Below are 17,293 nucleotides of genomic sequence, written 5' to 3' on the forward strand. Positions count from 1 at the left end.
GAAGGCCACTTTAGAGGCTGCAAATTTAGCTCAGGATTTTAGCATGATTTGAAAACATTTAAGAAATTTTGCATGGTTCCCTCATTCAAAGACTGTCTTCAGTTTATTTAAAATCTGCTGAAGACTGTTTTACTTTTGTTTGTCTGATCAAAGGATGGAGAACACACATGTACCATATGGTTAATACGTGTCAATGGGATAGAAAAATCTATAACATAAACTCTCCGTTGCCTTCTTCACTCTAATAATAATACACCAAGATACTTGCAGGCAAAAATTCAGACTTATTCTCACTCACCCTTAGTCACCTCTACATCTTTCCTGTTGCCAGCCAGAGTGCTGTAGATCTTTCTAATGAGTTCCATGTTGTTAAGGAGTGAATTGAATCCATTAAAATAGGAGAAACTAACTTGATGGGACGTAGCACCTCCAGCAGCCTCAAATAAGTGGAAAATAAGAGATGGGAGAAGAACAATAAACAAAAGATTTATAGAATGAAGAAGATTCTGAAGTACATATATCAAATGCTAGCTTTGGAAGTAATCAAGAATGCATGTCTGAAAAGAAATGGCCATAAGTATTTTCCTTTCACATTAAAAAAAAAAAATAAAAAAGCTATAAGTGAATTTTAAAAGTAACTGCAACTAATCACGACCAGAGCTTATACTCTCCACACATAAGTCCTGGAACACTAAATAAATACATGTGTAGGATTATAACAACAGGACCAGTAGTAATTTACAGAGTTCAAATTTCAATTGGAAATGTTTTATAAGTTTGTTTATTTCATCTAATGAGCAATTCTGAGAGGCTCAGACATGCACAACTACACCATACACATACACATGTGTGTGTGCTTATACATGTAAAACTATATTATTCCAACACAAACACAGTATGAAAAGTGGTCAAGCCAACATTAATATCATGATCTGTCATGTTACTTATAACTAGCAATAAATAATCATTTAAGTACAGACTTTAAATTGGTGGGATTTCTAGCAAACAAGCGTATTACGAAAAAATTATGAGATGTCACGTGCTTTGAAAGGAGTTAAAACTGGTCAGAATTCTGATAATCGGAATTTGTAAGAAACCGTATTTTTTTCACAAAGGGGGGGCAAGGAAAACAGATAGCATGTCCGTTATGAATGGAACTTCAGTTTGGGGTTTCAAATTCTATCCTTCCCTAACAAGGCAAAATATTTTTATTAGGAAAGCACTTATTTATAAAGTAACAACCACATAAATCTTCTCTTAGTAATCATTTAAAATAGCTGATATAAGAGTTTAAAATGGAATAGCGAAGGGTAGGAGGAAGGCAAGAAAGGGAGTTAGATTAACACAGTGCCAAAAAAAAAGAGGCACCAGGGGAAAAAAAAGTGAAAAGCTATCCTGAGTTCCTGCCTATGGTAAGCATTGTGGGAAACCCAGAGCATGGTGAAAAAACCCCAAAAGTCTCCCCGGGACTACCAAACCACAGTGTAAGGGTTTCCAAAACCGTGTGATTGTCAGAATGATCTGGGAAGCTTTCGAGATTAGATTCTAGGACCTCAGCACCTGTAGATGATAAAACCATAGGCCTGGAAGAAAACTTAGTTATCTGTACTTTTAACAAGCATCCCTGGGGCGCCTGGGTGGCTCAGTCGATTAAGCGTCTGACTTCAGCTCAGATCAGATCTCGCAGTTCATGAGTTCAAGCCCCACGTCAGGCTCTGTACTGACAGTTCAGAGCCTGAAGCCTGCTTCCAATTCTGTGTCTCCCTCTCTCTCTGCCTCTCCCCACTCATGCTCTCTCTCAAAAGTAAATAAATGTTAAAAAAAAAAATTTAAGAAAAATAAAGGCATCCCTGGTGATTCTTATGCTTTGTGACCAAGGCTTGAGAACCTCCAGCAGAGAATGTTATAGGATACCTTCCAGGTCCATGAGGTAGGGAGAGGGGCTGGGCACCCACTGGCATGGAAGCTACAACACAGGAACGGGGCTCACCCATCCTATGTGTCACTGTTGCCTCAAAACACACATGGTGAATGAATGAGTGAATCTAAAGTTTAGAGATTCTGGGGGCGCCTGGGTGGCGCAGTTGGTTAAGCATCCGACTTCAGCTCAGGTCACGATCTCGTGGTCCGTGAGTTCGAGCCCCACGTCAAGCTCTGGGCTGATGGCTCAGAGCCTGGAGCCTGTTTCCGATTCTGTGTCTCCCTCTCTCTCTGCCCCTCCCCCGTTCATGCTCTGTCTCTCTCTGTCCCAAAAATAAATAAACGTTGAAAAAAAAAATTTTTTTTTAAAAATAAAATAAAATAAAGTTTAGAGATTCTGCTCTTTGACCAAAGAAATACATCTGCATGCACTATTTTTTTTTAAAAAAATTTTGCCTTGGAGAATAGATAAAAGTGAAGATTAGCATTTGACATATGACCTATGACAATATGACATACTGACATACTTTGAGATATAAAGCAAAATTAACATGAAATCATAAAGCTGTTTTTACCTTTTTTTAAAAACCCAGTTCACATGTTTCTTTGAGATATTCCATATTATCCAGGTAACAAATCAACCTACCCACTAAAACTAGCCAAAACATACCCTGTCGGGAAGTCTGATAATATATGAGATCACATTAAGAAAACGTTAGTTTGAAATGAAAAACTCTACATAATTTTTAAGAATTGTTTTTATAATCTCTTATTTACCGAGCTTTTGCCAGGTAAAATAAACTGCTTCATTAGGTCAAGTTACAACTTACAGCTACTAGACATTCTTCTACAAAAGGCGTCAAGACATGGGGGCGGATGGTAACCATGATGTCTCGGAAGTCAATGGCTGTAACTTTTCCAGTCCTGGCATTGTCCCTTTGCACAAAGGCTTGCTTTGCATGCTCCAATTGTATTTCCTACAAAAAATGAAAGTGGAATAATTTATGTTTCTCAATTACTACAAAAGACTGCTCAATTTCAAATCAGGGTGAAGAAATATAGATCATATCTTGACTTAACAAGACTCACCTGTTGTGAAATAACACCTTCAAGCTATCATCTTCCTCCAAAGAGAGAACTTTGCTCAGACCAATGAGCATGTCTTCAGAAAATGCATTCTACCTGAAATCTCCTACCCAGAGAAACCAAATCACTTCCATGCTCTGCTAGAGTCCAAGGACACAAAGAAAACAAAGATTGGAATGAAGTTTGGTAGGCCCAAAGATATGGCCAAACCCAACTTAGATGATACAGGAGATCCAATGAAAAACATCTAGAAGACATTAACCTCTCTCCAAAGGAGATAGAAAAATTCTTATTAGTAACCTGGTACACAAACATGTGATGTAATACCAAACTAAAAAGGGCGGTTCTCCTCTGAAATATGGTATTCTGCTAATACATAGTTTCTCAGCCTTGACACTACTAGTACTTGGGGCAGGTTAAGCCTCTGTTATGGGGAGCTGCCCTGTGCATCCCTCTCCTCTCTCCTTCCTCTAGATGATGGTAGCCCCTTCACGCCCAAGAACATGACAGTCAAAAATGTCTCTGGCTGGGGCGCCTGGGTGGCTCAGTTGCTTATGCATCTGAGTCCTGATCTCAGCTCAGGTCTTGGGCCTGACACTGGGCATGAAGCTTACTAAAAAAAAAGTCTCCGGAGACGGCCACAGGTCCCAAATAAGGACCCCTGCTCCAGGATTAGGAACTGAATGGTATGTGGCTCAGAGGTGGCAAAACTGCCACTATTATTGTAAGTCCTATGATCTAAAGACAGGAAGCTTGATTTAGATGGCCAGTGCTATTCACAGGAAGTAAGTGTACATACAAAATAAACAGCCTCCCATCAAAACGCATCACGTGCCATGTAGAAGAGGCATCCCTTCCACAACGTTTTGTTATCTTCCTCACGACACTGCCTGTTTCCCAAATGCGCCCTTGGAGTGAGATCTTATCTCCAGGTGCCTGGGTGGCTCAGTCGTTGCATCCTCAGACTCTTGATTTTGGCTCAGGTCATGATCTCACATTTCGTGGGTTCAAGCCCTGCATTGAGCTCCGTGATCCAAGTGAAGAGCTTGCTTGGGATTTTCTCTCTCCCTCTCTCTGCCCCTCTCCACCCACCTTTCTCTCAAAAAAAAAAAGAAAAAAAAAAAAAGAAAGAAAGAAAGAAAATAAAAAGAGTAAGATCTAATCTCTATGGAATTAAAAAGCACTGCTGATGTGGTTTTCAAGGACTTCAAATTATTTAAACAAAAAGAAGTTTAATTGGCTGACAGAGAATTACTATTCTCTATTTTTTTAAACTTTGGCTAGATAATGACTTAGAGTAGTATAAAAACAAATTGTCCTTATGACGTAGTGCAAACTAAAGTGCAGCAGAAGTGATACAAGCCTGATGGTGCTTAAAAGTCCCCTATCTCCCTTCTCTTTCCCCTGATAGGTGGGAGATGAAGGAAGCTTGATAAAATATTGATAATAATTGAAGCTGCATAATGGGGACATGGTGGGTCACAATATAATATACTTTTCTACTTATGTATAGTTTGAAAATGTCTACAATAAAAAATTTTAAAAGACAATACAATAGTCAGAAACAGAGTTTTTATCCTACTCAAAAGCCTCTTCTCAGTCACAGCATCTGCCAGTTCTGATCCGAGCCTGTCCCTGCCAAAGTCTCTTATGGGACCCTGGTACCACTTCCACTTAAATGGGAGGCATCTGTCAGCCCTCTGTCCTCAAGTCTCCTTACCCTACTCCCCTAGGTCTCAAGGATTTCTCAGAAGGCTTGACTCTCAGATCCCAATCTCCCACCACTATCTGCGGGAACAGAATCCATAACGGCTCAGAGTATACCTCCAAGTGGACATCTTGTAAAGACCATGAAATCACACATCACTATGGGGCGCCTGGGTGGCGCAGTCGGTTAAGCATCCGACTTCAGCCAGGTCACGATCTCGCGGTCCGTGAGTTCGAGCCCCGCGTCGGGCTCTGGGCTGATGGCTCAGAGCCTGGAGCCTGTTTCCGATTCTGTGTCTCCCTCTCTCTCTGCCCCTCCCCCATTCATGATCTGTCTCTCTCTGTCCCAAAAATAAATAAACGTTGAAAAAAAAAATTAAAAAAAAAAAAAAAGAAATCACACATCACTAAACTCAAGACCCTGAAAGGAGCTACTCTCAGCCTAGTCTCCAGCACCCATGCTCAGCCCTTCCAGCGCTTCCACACACTCCTACCTCTGTCCACACTCCTCCCTCCTCCCGGTGTAGACTGCAGCCTCTTTCTCTAGTTCCTGAAATCCTACCACATCCTCCAGGCTTAGCTCAAACACCACCACCTAAGTAAATATAAGTAGGTCTCTTAACTGAAAACAACTGATCTGATCATGTGGCTCCCTGCTTGAACCTCAATTATAAGACTTGTCTTATTTCCTCTTATTTGAATCAGTTGTTTAGATTCCTGTGTTTCCCCCACCTTGCTAGGGAAAAGAGATTGTGTCCTGTTCATCCCTCTCCTGGTGGGGGCAGAATACTTTAGACATACTAGGCACTCAATAAACCACAGCCATAATCTTCAATGATAGGTAGTCTATAAAACCAATTGAATGAAGAAATCACACTCCACTGAACAAAAAGGGGTTCTCTGTACAAGTGCCTCCAATTTAAGAGGAAGAAACCAACTGTTAAACACCCTGTAGTGAAAAATGACCACAGTATGTATTCAATTGGAAGTAAATGAACAGCCTCCTTTGAATTGCCAGACCACTGCTAAAGCTATTGTAAGGCAAGATTACTCTCAATAACGGCAGAAGGTATGTTCAGTTATTTATCATTTCCCCTAGTTTATAACTCAACTAGTCTTAGGGATCCTCAGACCATGACACCAAAAATGGCATCCCTTTCCCTGACCACCCCATTTCTCAGAATTCCTGGCCACATCATTTCCTTAGAACTTAGACTAACTAAGACCAACCTGCTCGAAATTTCAAAGGGGGAACAGACAACACAGTGGGGGTGGATGCTCATGTGGCAGAACAGGGAGTGCATCTGTATGTAGTAAGGATGGTGTCACTACCCATTTCCGTGCCTACACTTTGGGATTACGCATTTACTAGCAGGGATCCCTCGATCACAGAACATGAACACACTCTGAACTCTAATGAACAACTTTAGAATACATTTCCAACAGCTCTGAAAGACTGAGGACATCATAAATTCCATGAAAAGCAAGAAGCTAACTGTACACAGTTCTCTAAATAGTAGGATATAGTGAAAACATTTAGCTAAGTGTTTCTTCAAACTAAAAGCAGCCTACAGAAGATGTGGGTTGTCTTGTGAAGGACATCTGTTTATGTTGTGACTATTTCTTCTCCTGGGTGAAGAAATGAAGCTATGACCTCAGCCAATATAACAACCATGTTAATAGCATTTAGTGAACATATATTATGCACCACAGCCACTCTGGAAAACAGTGTGGAGGTTCCTCAAAAAATTAAAAATAGACCTACCCTATGACCCAGCGATAGCACTGCTAGGAATTTACCCAAGGGATAGAGGAGTGCTGATGCATAGGGGCACTTGTACCCCAATGTTTATAGCAGCACTCTCAACAATAGCCAAATTATGGAAAGAGCCTAAATGTCCATCAACTGATGAATGGATAAAGAAATTGTGGTTTATATACACAATGGAGTACTACGTGGCAATGAGAAAGAATGAAATATGGCCCTTTGTAGCAACAATGATGGAACTGGAGAATGTTATGCTACGTGAAATAAGCCATACAGAGAAAGACAGATACCATATGTTTTCACTCTTATGTGGATCCTGAGAAACTTAACAGAAACCCATGGGGGAGGGGAAGGAAAAAAAAAAAGAGGTTAGAGTGGGAGAGAGCCAAAGCATAAGAGACTCTTAAAAACTGAGAACAAACTGAGGGTTGATGGGGAGTGGGTGATGGGTACTGAGGAGGGCACCTTTTGGGATGAGCACTGGGTGTTGTATGGAAACCAATTTGACAACAAATTTCATATATTGAAAAAAAAATATTATGCACCAGATGCTGTTCTAAAGCATTTGACAGTAATAAACTCACTGCTCACAGCAACCCTAGGAGATGGGCAGTATTTATGAACTTCATCGTGGCAGTTGAGGAAACTGAGCTCTTACCGGAAGCAGTGAAGGTGGAATGCAAACCCAAGCAGTTGTGCCTGCTGACAATGCTCCCAACACCCCAACACACCACCTGGGGAGCCTGAATAATGCTGCTGTCAGGAATCTAACTACAAAATACATCTGACAGGAATCTTAATAACTACGAAAAGACAAAAATTTAGTTTGCTTTTAAATTATTCTTGATACTCTAGATTTTTCATTGCCAGCTTTCATGAGAAAACAAGAACATCTCTGAGACTTTTTCATTAAGGAAAAAGTCTTCTGTGTGCACAGAGTGCTAGGATTGTTTTCCCAACAGCACAGACCATGGAGAAGGGGAACCAAATCTAAAGGCCTTCTTCTCCTGGCCTTATGCACCTACTCACAACCGCAAGAGACTGTGGAAGAGAAAGACAAATAAGGAGGCCTGTGGGAGCCAACAGAAAGAAACTCTGTAAATACTTAACACGAGAATGAATGACTTTTGAAATAAATATTCAGGCTTACTATTGATGGCAGAGTGACTTAAAATCAAAGCTTTTCACTGACACCTCTAAAGCTATTTAAAGAAAACCTAACACATACATGTAGATCCAAGACGCTGATGGTTCCCAGATCTGAACCCAGGGGGATAAAAGTGAGACAGAGAGTATTTGGTATGCACGGGGCAGGGCACATGTAAAATTGCGGTCATTTCCAAAATGAGCAGAGGAGTAGAGAACAATGAGAGAACCAAGAGTTACACTCAAATATTTAAAGGTTAAAGGACCATCAGGTAAAAGAAAGAAGTCAGACTGGCTCTCTGTATTTGTTTAAAAAAAAAAAAAAAATGAACAGAGAAAAAAATACATAGGGATCAGATTTTAGCACAAAACACAAAAGTATTTAATCTGTCCAGCTGTTCAGCAATGAAATGGGCTACACTATAAAGTAGCACGTTTCGAGTCACTGGCAATATCTGTCCAACTACAGGCTGGGGAACATACGTCAAGGAATTTATTTTATTTATTTTAAGTGAAGGAGTTATGGAAGCAATATGTTACGATGACAAAAATCTGAAGTTCAGAGCAGGAATGAAAAGAGCTCAAATATCAATCATGACACTCCTAGGAGGATTAGGGGTGTATGTATCTTAGAGCCCCTGCAGTATCTACATACAGGGTTGTAAAAACCACACATCATGCATGACGGCCACTTACTAAGTGGTACCTTTGATTTTTGTCAAGGTGAATGGTTTAAAATCCTCTAAAGACCCTTTCAGTATAAGTTCTTTGAGTCTTTCAAAAAATCCCCTAGTAAAGAACAGTGGTTCTGCTGAGTCATTCTGAACTGTCCATAAAAACAGAGAGATGAAGACCAGCTACAGTGGAGAATAGTAGTAATAGCTGAATGCCTAAGCACTTACTATTGGCCAGGGGCATGCCAAGAACTTAAAAAATGTACTTCATTTAAGCCTCACAATAATTCAGTGAAGTGATACTATCTTCATTTCACAGAGAGGCCGCTGAAGCTCTGAGAGGTTAACTAACAAGTCCAAGGTCTCACAGCTAGGAAGCGGCAGGCCCGGGATCTATGCCGAGATACCTTCTGATTCCAAAAATGAGATTTCTAACCACTAGCTTATATGCTGCCTTGGGTAAAATCATAATGTAAAAGCACTGTAACAGATAACTGAAAAAGAGATTTTAAGAAAATCTGTTTTGGTGAGGATTTGTATATAAAAATGGAGCAAGATAGATCTCAAAGAATTCTCACCCTGGATGATGAGGGAGATAGAAAAATCAACCATAAAGGAAAACACCTAAGGAAAAAGACGAGGTAGTTGACCACAATGAGAAACCTGAAGCAGATGAGTTTAAGTTATACACAGAAGTTGAGCTATAGGGGCTCCTGGGTGGCTCAGTGGTTAAGCGTCTCAACTTCAGCTCAGGTCATGATCTCCCGGTTCGTGGGTTCGAGCCCCACGTCGGGCTCTGAGCTGACCGCTCAGCTCCTGGAGCCTGCTTCAGATTCTGTGTCCCCCTCTCTCTCTGCCCCTCCCCTGTTGTACTGTCTCTCTCTCTCTCTCAAAAATAAAAAATAAAAAAATAAAAAAGTTGAGCTATAAACAAAAGAAAGCTAGAGATACAGACAGAAATGTAAATTTGGGAAATGTAGATAGGAGGATTTCAGGGGGAAGAAAGCCAAAAGTTAACATTTACTAAGTGTTATTAAGAGTGTGTTTTGCTCCAGGGACTACTGTGTTTCCTGTTTCATCTCTCTGAATCCTCCCAACAGCCTTGCAAGGTGGGCCCTACCATCATCTCCATTTTGTGGATGGGAAAATGAGGAAAAGAGCAGCTGAGAGTCAGAGGATGCTGAGAATGAGACTGGAGTGGCACCTGCACGATCTGGCTGTGGACCCACAATCTTAACCTGTTAACCTACATGGACTGCCTGTTCCCTTTAGGGGGAAGCCTCCTAAAAACCAGAAGAAAGAAATAACAGTTGCAGAAAACAGATGAGGTCATCCCACAGTACATATGACACAAATATGACACAGAGCAGACAGATGACAAAAAATGGAACTGATATCTAAAGAAGGGGGTACAGACAACAAACCAGAGGGCCTGTGACCTTGTGGGAAAGCCAGAGAGCTGGGAAGACAGCACAGCCCATGGGTGCCAGGCACAGGGTGCCCGCGAAGTGCTGTTGATGGGGACGGCGGGGACCAAGGAGAAAGGGCCGTCCTTCACCTGAGGCCGGAAGGTCGCCGAGCAAGGAGCAGCACAGCTATCTCGAATGCAGTTCTGCTCAAGCACATGAAAGGAGGCCCAATTTCTCTTTCTTATTTGCCAGGGAACGGTTTTCTGTTCCCGCTATTCTGGTGCGTGATGATTAACGGAATAGGCTTTTACTGCCGCAGTTTCCACCTACTTCAACACACCCATTCAGATTGCTGGAGGGAAAGAAAAAAATCAAACTCTTCAAAATTGCTAGCTGTACAGAAATAAACATATAGAGGGGGTTACACCACTTCAGGTCTAACATTCATGCTTCTAATAGTTCCAGGCCTGTCATTTCCTTAATAATCTCCAATTTTCAGGTGGGTATATTTTGAATGCAAAAATTCTCTCCACCTCTATTCAGACATGCAAGTTTTGTGCTTCAGCCTGAGGATAATTTATCAGAACAAAAACAAAACAAAACAACAACAAAAAAAAAAGACCAAAAGACCTTCAAAACAAGCAAGCAGATCCAGATGATTTATATTACAAAGCCAAGAACACCAAAACAAGAAAAAAGACCCCTGGCTAGTTTGCATGTTTTATGTTTTGTACAGTTTTGAAATTTAAGAAAAAAAATATCTAAAACTTTAATAAAAAGCAGGGTGTTATCAATAAGGACATGACGCACAAGAATTCTTGTTTAGGAGTTGGGGGGGGGGGGGTAGAAGAATTCCAGAGAAAATGCAGGTAATTCTTTATGAAAACAAGAAACAAAATGAATAAAGGTTTGCTTTAAAAATATGGTATCACAGTTAATCCTACTTCAAATAAATTCTGTATTACATTGAGTATCAGAACTTGTAAACTGTCGAACATATAAGCGTGCACTTCATTTTCATAATCCTACGCCAATTTGGAGGGGAAAGTCTAGTTAAAATAAAGATCCACATATTAAACAGAGTTAAAAAGAGACCTTGCAAAAGAACAGGTAGAGAGATGAGCAGTTCCCACACTGTGAATAGTTCCAAATTCTGTGCCCCCCATATCCCACCCATGCAGTCAGACTTGCAGAGTTCAGGGTGAAATCTGACCCCCAATTCACTGGGTGGGGCTTTTAATTAAAACAGTCTTTGCAAGCAGTGTTGCCTGTGGCACCACATGCGCAGCAACACCTCCGCAGAAACCAAGTACAGACGTTTTCATCTCGATTTCCTTGCTCTTCTGATTTAATGTTAAACTTCACAGTGGGTAGCAGCTGGGGAGATGCTGTACAGAGTGCTCATTTTTACCAGGATGCTACTGTAAAAGCCTGCACACCAGGCTGCTCGACAAAACAGCAAGCTGGCGAACACCATGGGCACAACAGCACAATGAATTCTGATTTCCTTTGCCCGGAGAGGGGCAAGTGCGACGTGAATGAAATGTGCCCTGCATCTAATTCTCCGACTGACTGGGATGTTACCACATCTCTGGTCACCCATCACCAAACCGGCAATGGCTTCCAACTGAATGCAAAATAGAATCTAATCTCCTGGGAGAGCTGAGGGCAAACAACATTAGCTACTTTTACTCATTATTTCATTTTGAAATATCAAGTTGATGCTGTATTTAGGAAACTGTACCGAAGCTGTACTGCAGACCCCATCTGGTCCAACTTAAAGATCAACATAAAAAGCACTCACATGTTAAAAATGCAGATATAATCATGGTCTCTGACTACTAAAGATCCATGGTCTAGAGATTTTAACTAATACAGATGGCAAAGTGAGGGACAAAAGGGAGGTACAAATCACTTGGCTTTCTCAGTCCTAAACGATGACTTTGTTATTGTCCACTAACCTGCTTAAACAATTGTGGCTTTAGTGAGTTCCACTACCAGTGATTGTTTTTTGTTCACACTCGAAGTGTTCTATCGATTCCAAAACTTGAAAATTTGATGTTGCCATGGTTGAAGGTTATGTCTCCTTTTGTTTGGTGGTGATGGGGAACAATTTGTTTTTTGTGTTCAAAGTGTTGCCTTCTACCAGGATGCCACAGCAAATAGAGCAGCAAACCGTAAGTGATGGTGACTGTAAGGCCTAGACGACAGCTAATTAGTGAATCTCTGACCCCTGGAGGGACATGGGACAATCACCAGCACCTGGGAACAGCGGACTCGCAGAGCTCTACTCTCTGGGGCTCAAGATCTGAATAACCAAAATGTCCATTTTATACAGAAAAGACTAGGCTGGATCTGTAGGCCACGCTGACTCACAGGCTAAAATAATGGTCAATTTCACTTAACAAAAAGAACAAAAGTTGTTCGGTTGCATTTTTAGCATGAATATGTGTTAGCATCCAACGGGACTGCCATGAAACTCGAGATGTGACAAGAGCCCTTACCAGTGTGTGTGTCCAGTCTAGGGCATGAGACACAGTGCTGATTCCCAGGTGCTACTCCCAGCTCTATCAACTAGCATTCACCTCCCCGCGTTCCATCATCCCCTTCTGACAACAGGGGGACCTGAATAAAGAGTTATGGTAAAGCACCCACACCTTTGTGTTCAGGGCTCTCCACTGGGTCAGGCAATGTAATTCTTAAGCTCTGTTTGAGGAAAATACATTTATAGCCCCATCCCCTCCCAAGATGGCAATCCTCTTTTCTTGGGAAACTAAAGCAACCCAAACTTCAAAACCTGGCCTCTTCACCAATTCAGAGCATTGCTGATTTCTTGAGAATTCCTTCTTCTAGAGCAAGAGGAAGAAGGCCTTTGGAAACAGAAGAAATTCCCTGGCTCCATAAAATGGGGAACAGAATTTCTTAGAAATGCCTAAGTCTGTGGGCCCATAGGTGGGCCTCCTAGAGTATTATCTTAATTCCAAGGAATTAAGGAGAAGAGCTGGAGACAATCCAGCCACACACAAGTGAACAGTGATTATAAGCAATGCACTGGTCTGCAGCCCCTCGTGAAGACTGCTTCCTCCATGCTCTGCATTTCGGTAAACCATCACCATCCTTCCACTTGCCCAAGCCTAAAACTCACCTAAAAAAAGGTGTGAACTGTGAGTTTTATATTATCCTGAACTGTCTCCATGCTACTAAATCACCAAGCCTGATCAGGCCTATCCCTCAACTTCTCTTAAATCCACTGGCTTTGATTCACCACCATTACCATCCAACCCAGGCCACTGTTGTTTCTCTCTTGGATTAGAAAGTGACCTACAGGTCCTCCTGTCCTCAGTGAGATCCCTCTCCATTGGATTTTCCACACAACAGCCAGGGTGATCTTTCTGAAACATAAATCTGATCATATTTACCTGTCTAAGCTTCCTATGGATACTGGGATGAAAATGTGAAGACCTGATTCTGTATGCTTTTAAATAGTAAGGATTTTATAGTCCAGACCAGTTTCTCAATGTATGGCCCTTGCACAATTCAGGATGCTTATCTGAAAGGTTATTTGTTAGGCCCTATCCAGACCTATTGAATCAGACCCTTGATGGGCAGAGAGACCAAGGACTCTACTTTTTAAAATAATCACCTCGGGGGGCACCTGGGTGGCTCAGTCGGGTAAGCATCCAACTCTTGTTTCGGCTCAGGTCATGTTCTCATGGTTGTGAGATGGAGTCCTGCACCGGGCTCTGCACTGACGGTGAGTAGCCTGCTTGGGATTCTCTCTCCCCAGCTCTGTCTGTCCCTCTCCAGCTCACTCACATGTGCTCTCTCTCTCTCTCTAAATAAATAAATACATAAACTTAAAAATAAAATAATCACTTTGGAAAAATTTTACACAAAATTTGAAAAACATTGCTAGAGATTTAGGAAAATTAAAATCAACTTCAGTTTCACCTATCTCACTTTGAACAAGTCCAGAAAATTACTCCAAGCCTCTGTGTGCTCATCTTTCATACAGAAACAATAGGAAATGCTTAACATTTAAGATGACTGTAAAGACGAATACAAGTAAAAGCACTTTCTAAGCCAGAAAATGCTATGAAAGAGTCAGTTAAGAACAACAGATTTCTAGTTAAGACATATATTACATTTGATAGCAATCCTAGACTTTTCTATTCTGAATCTGGAGCAGCTAGACTCTCCTACGTGGACATTATTTTAAAATTATTATCATTATATGTGAAATATATGACTATAAAACATCATCAAGGGACGCCTGGGTGGCTCAGTTGGTTGGGCGACCGACTTTGGCTCAGGTCATGATCTCGCAGTTTGTGAGTTCAAGCCCTGTGTCAGGCTCTGTGCTGACAACTCAGAGCCTGGAGCCTGCTTCCGATTCTGTCTTTCCCCCTCTCTCTACTCCTCCCCTGCTCACGCTCTGTGTCTCCCTGTCTCTCAATAATAAATAAATGTTAGAGAAAACAAAATTTTTCAAATCATCAAAAAGTCACTGGAAATGACAGTAACACACACCCCTACTAAGGGTCTTTTTGTAATCATATCTGAAGGGGTAGGCGTCAGGAATGCTCAGTGTCCATCAAGGCATGGCTGTACTCCCCCATTCAGAAGCACAGTCCCTTCCAAGAACAGAAACTAACTCTTCATAGCCCAGGCCCTGGAGACAATGTAATAAAATGGCAACAGCACAGTACTTTTGAATCCCTCACATGTGTATGATCTTATGGAAGAAACTTAGCTCTAGAATAGTTTCTGTGTACTCTTTTGGGGTACTCCTTTGGGAACCCAATGAAAGCCAGGAGCATTTTCCCCAGAAAATTACCTGTAAATGCAAACTTTTACCTAGAGTCCGTTTATTCTTTTGCATATAATAGGGGATAATGATAATTACCTCTCAGGGTTTTGGGATGCTATTATCAGAAATAGAATATTTAAAAGCACTTTGTAAATTATAAAGATTGTTACTACTATTACTTCTATTTTCCAGAGTGAATCTCAGTACCAACTGTACAGAAGAATTTGGCAGAAAAGTTGAAGAGGCCTTTCACTCTGTCCTCACATTTGCCTCCAATGTCCACCCAGTAAAAAACTGGAGATGGATTTGAATAGACATGTGTTCAAAGATAATGAATGGCCAATAAGCACATAATAACATGCTCAACATCATTAGTCATCAGGGAAATGCAAATCAAAATCATAAATGAGATACTGCAAAGAGACTCTAAAGTGAAAGGCCTTAGTTTCTCATCTGGAAAATGGGGCCCTTAACTAGGTATATCTGGCTCTTGAGTTTGTGCTTTGGACGGCTACCCTAACCACACCCTGAATGTCGGTTTCAGCTTTCTAACTGAAAATCCTTCCCGAGGGTTTTTGCTGCAAGAGAGTGGCCTTGTAGGCCGTGCACACCTGCCTGCAGTTGTTCCTTCTGAGCCCCTGGGACAGATAAGCACAGAGCAAACCCTAGACCTGTGCACTGCAAGTATCCAAGAAGTTGTTATCTCTGCACCTCTTCTTGGCCCTTTCTGTGCACAAGGCCTCTCAACAAAGCTTGCATGTTCAGCAAACATTTGCTCAGTTGGGTGGTTTATCCCAACCAAGGAAGTAATAATCACAGCACGAGAAATACTTGCATAGGACAGAGAGTTAAAGTTAATACCACTTATGAACAGGAGTTCCATCGGGCATAGAAGAATATTTATCCAAATCGTTTTCTGAAAAATTCAGCATATTAAAATCTATTTTTCAACTGGCAAACATAAAATTAGAACTAAGAATAGAGGGATGTGGAAACATTTATAATTTTTAAAAAATACACATACACATACCCACGTATAAAACTGTACTCACATTTACACATACACACCATCACTCACGCAGTTAAAGGTAGACAATAGACCGGGAGATGAACAGCAGCCGTAAATACAATAGTGTCAATAACGGGGCAAAAGGACCGTGGTCCCCTCGTTTCTGAAATCCCTCTTAGCCAGGAACAAGACTCTAGGATAAAGAGGCTTTGAATCCCTGCTTCTTGCCAAAACACTATCATTTACATGTAAAGTAGAAGCAAGGCAAATTTTGCTCAAAGAGTACCAAACTGATTCACCACTTCACTAATTTAAAACCAAAGCACAGAACACAGCATTCAGGCCATGCCCATGAGCAGCACCACCTCGGTGAGCACACAGCCTGTCCACATAGTATGCAGACGAACACGTGAATACAGGAAGTCCTCACAGCCACATGGTGGCTTATAACACACTCACACTTGCTTAGATACAATGAAGAAAAGAGAAACCTGACCTTGCAGACAATGGCTCTGCTCACCAGTCACAAACAGGTGTACACACATAAAGCAGAGGTAACTCACGCACGTGAGACTTGAGTTGGCTGGAACCAACCCGAATTCCCGTCTAAGACCTTCTGTGGGATTGAACAGTGTTTTCTCTACATACCACTAAGCCTCCCTGAAAACACAAACACTTCTCAGCTGTCCCTATGGCCGCTCCTCTTCCTCGTCAGGTGACAGGTAGCAGCATGCACGGTGGCAGCCCTTTCACATCTTAAGCGGCCAAGCATCTGCTTTCACAGCCCTGGCGCCAGCCAGGGAGCTGGTGCCTATTTGTGAGCCCTGCCCTAGAGCAGAAAGGCGGGTGCATGCTTGACAAAGCAAGAGCCCAAAATATATAGGAGATTAAGCTCTCTCATATCTTTAAGAAGTTCCTGCCTAGAAAAAAGAGCCCAAAGGAAGCAAACAAAGCATTTGAAGTAGAGGTTTGAAGCTATAGCTGCATTCAGAAAAGAGTTCAAAGGAAGCAGACAAAACATCTGAGTGGGTGGGTTGGGTGGGGAGAAGGGGTGACCCTACAGTAGACGTCAAAACTGGCTATTTCACTGACATTCACATAAAGTCTACCATGATACATCCATTAATTCCTTTAAATGTGGACCTAGAGTGGAACACAAAGGCAAGGCCCTAACAGATAATTATCCCCCATTACCATTTGAACCTAGTGTATGTTCAGCAAGCACTTGTATTCGGGCTACAAAGTCAAAATCATCCCATGCAGGACTGTGGGATGTTTTTTCATTTACCGTTGTAAAAAGGAGTCAAATGTAAGTGAATGCCATACAAGTTGTAGCTAGAAACAATCAGTAATCCTTGAGTCATCTAATCTTTGACTCTAGCTTCTCCATATCTTGAAGAAGGCCTAGAAGCCGCTGGAGTGGCTTACAGCCGACTCAATTCAGCATAATTGATACCTGCTTAAAAGGGAAACATGATCATCCTTACTATTGCTAACATCCCATTAAGGCTAAAAGTTAATTAGGCTGTGTTCCATAAAGTCAATTTGAGGCATTTGTCTCAATAGCATTATTGTAATTATTCCTCATCAGAATGAATACCACCTCCTACTGCGCGCCAATGTCTTGTGTAAACAACAGCAAAATCCAACAACTCACATTCCATGCTCCTCCTGAGTTATTTAAGTAGGTTTGTGTTTATATAGAACTGAAAATGGGGATTTGTAGACATTAACATTTAAAATAAAAATACAAAGGTATGCTTA

At 41.4% G+C, this 17,293-nt stretch overlaps 1 protein-coding gene across 6 annotated transcripts in view; it reads right to left on the reverse strand.

Moving 5' to 3' along the window:
- The window catches only part of SLC25A13 (solute carrier family 25 member 13), a 192,118-nt gene that overhangs the window by 74,250 nt on the left and 100,575 nt on the right, over positions 1 to 17,293 (reverse strand). For all 6 annotated transcript variants that reach the window (XM_045494859.1, XM_045494856.1, XM_045494857.1 and 3 more), the window contains 2 exons: positions 2,751 to 2,897; positions 299 to 437 (listed from right to left, as the gene is read on the reverse strand). In XM_045494859.1, coding sequence (XP_045350815.1) covers positions 299 to 437; positions 2,751 to 2,897 — 286 coding nt within the window. The remainder of the gene's footprint in view (positions 1 to 298; positions 438 to 2,750; positions 2,898 to 17,293) is intronic.

The sequence above is a fragment of the Leopardus geoffroyi genome, chromosome A2 (assembly GCF_018350155.1).
Source record: "Leopardus geoffroyi isolate Oge1 chromosome A2, O.geoffroyi_Oge1_pat1.0, whole genome shotgun sequence".
NCBI classification, from domain to species: Eukaryota; Metazoa; Chordata; class Mammalia; order Carnivora; family Felidae; genus Leopardus; species Leopardus geoffroyi.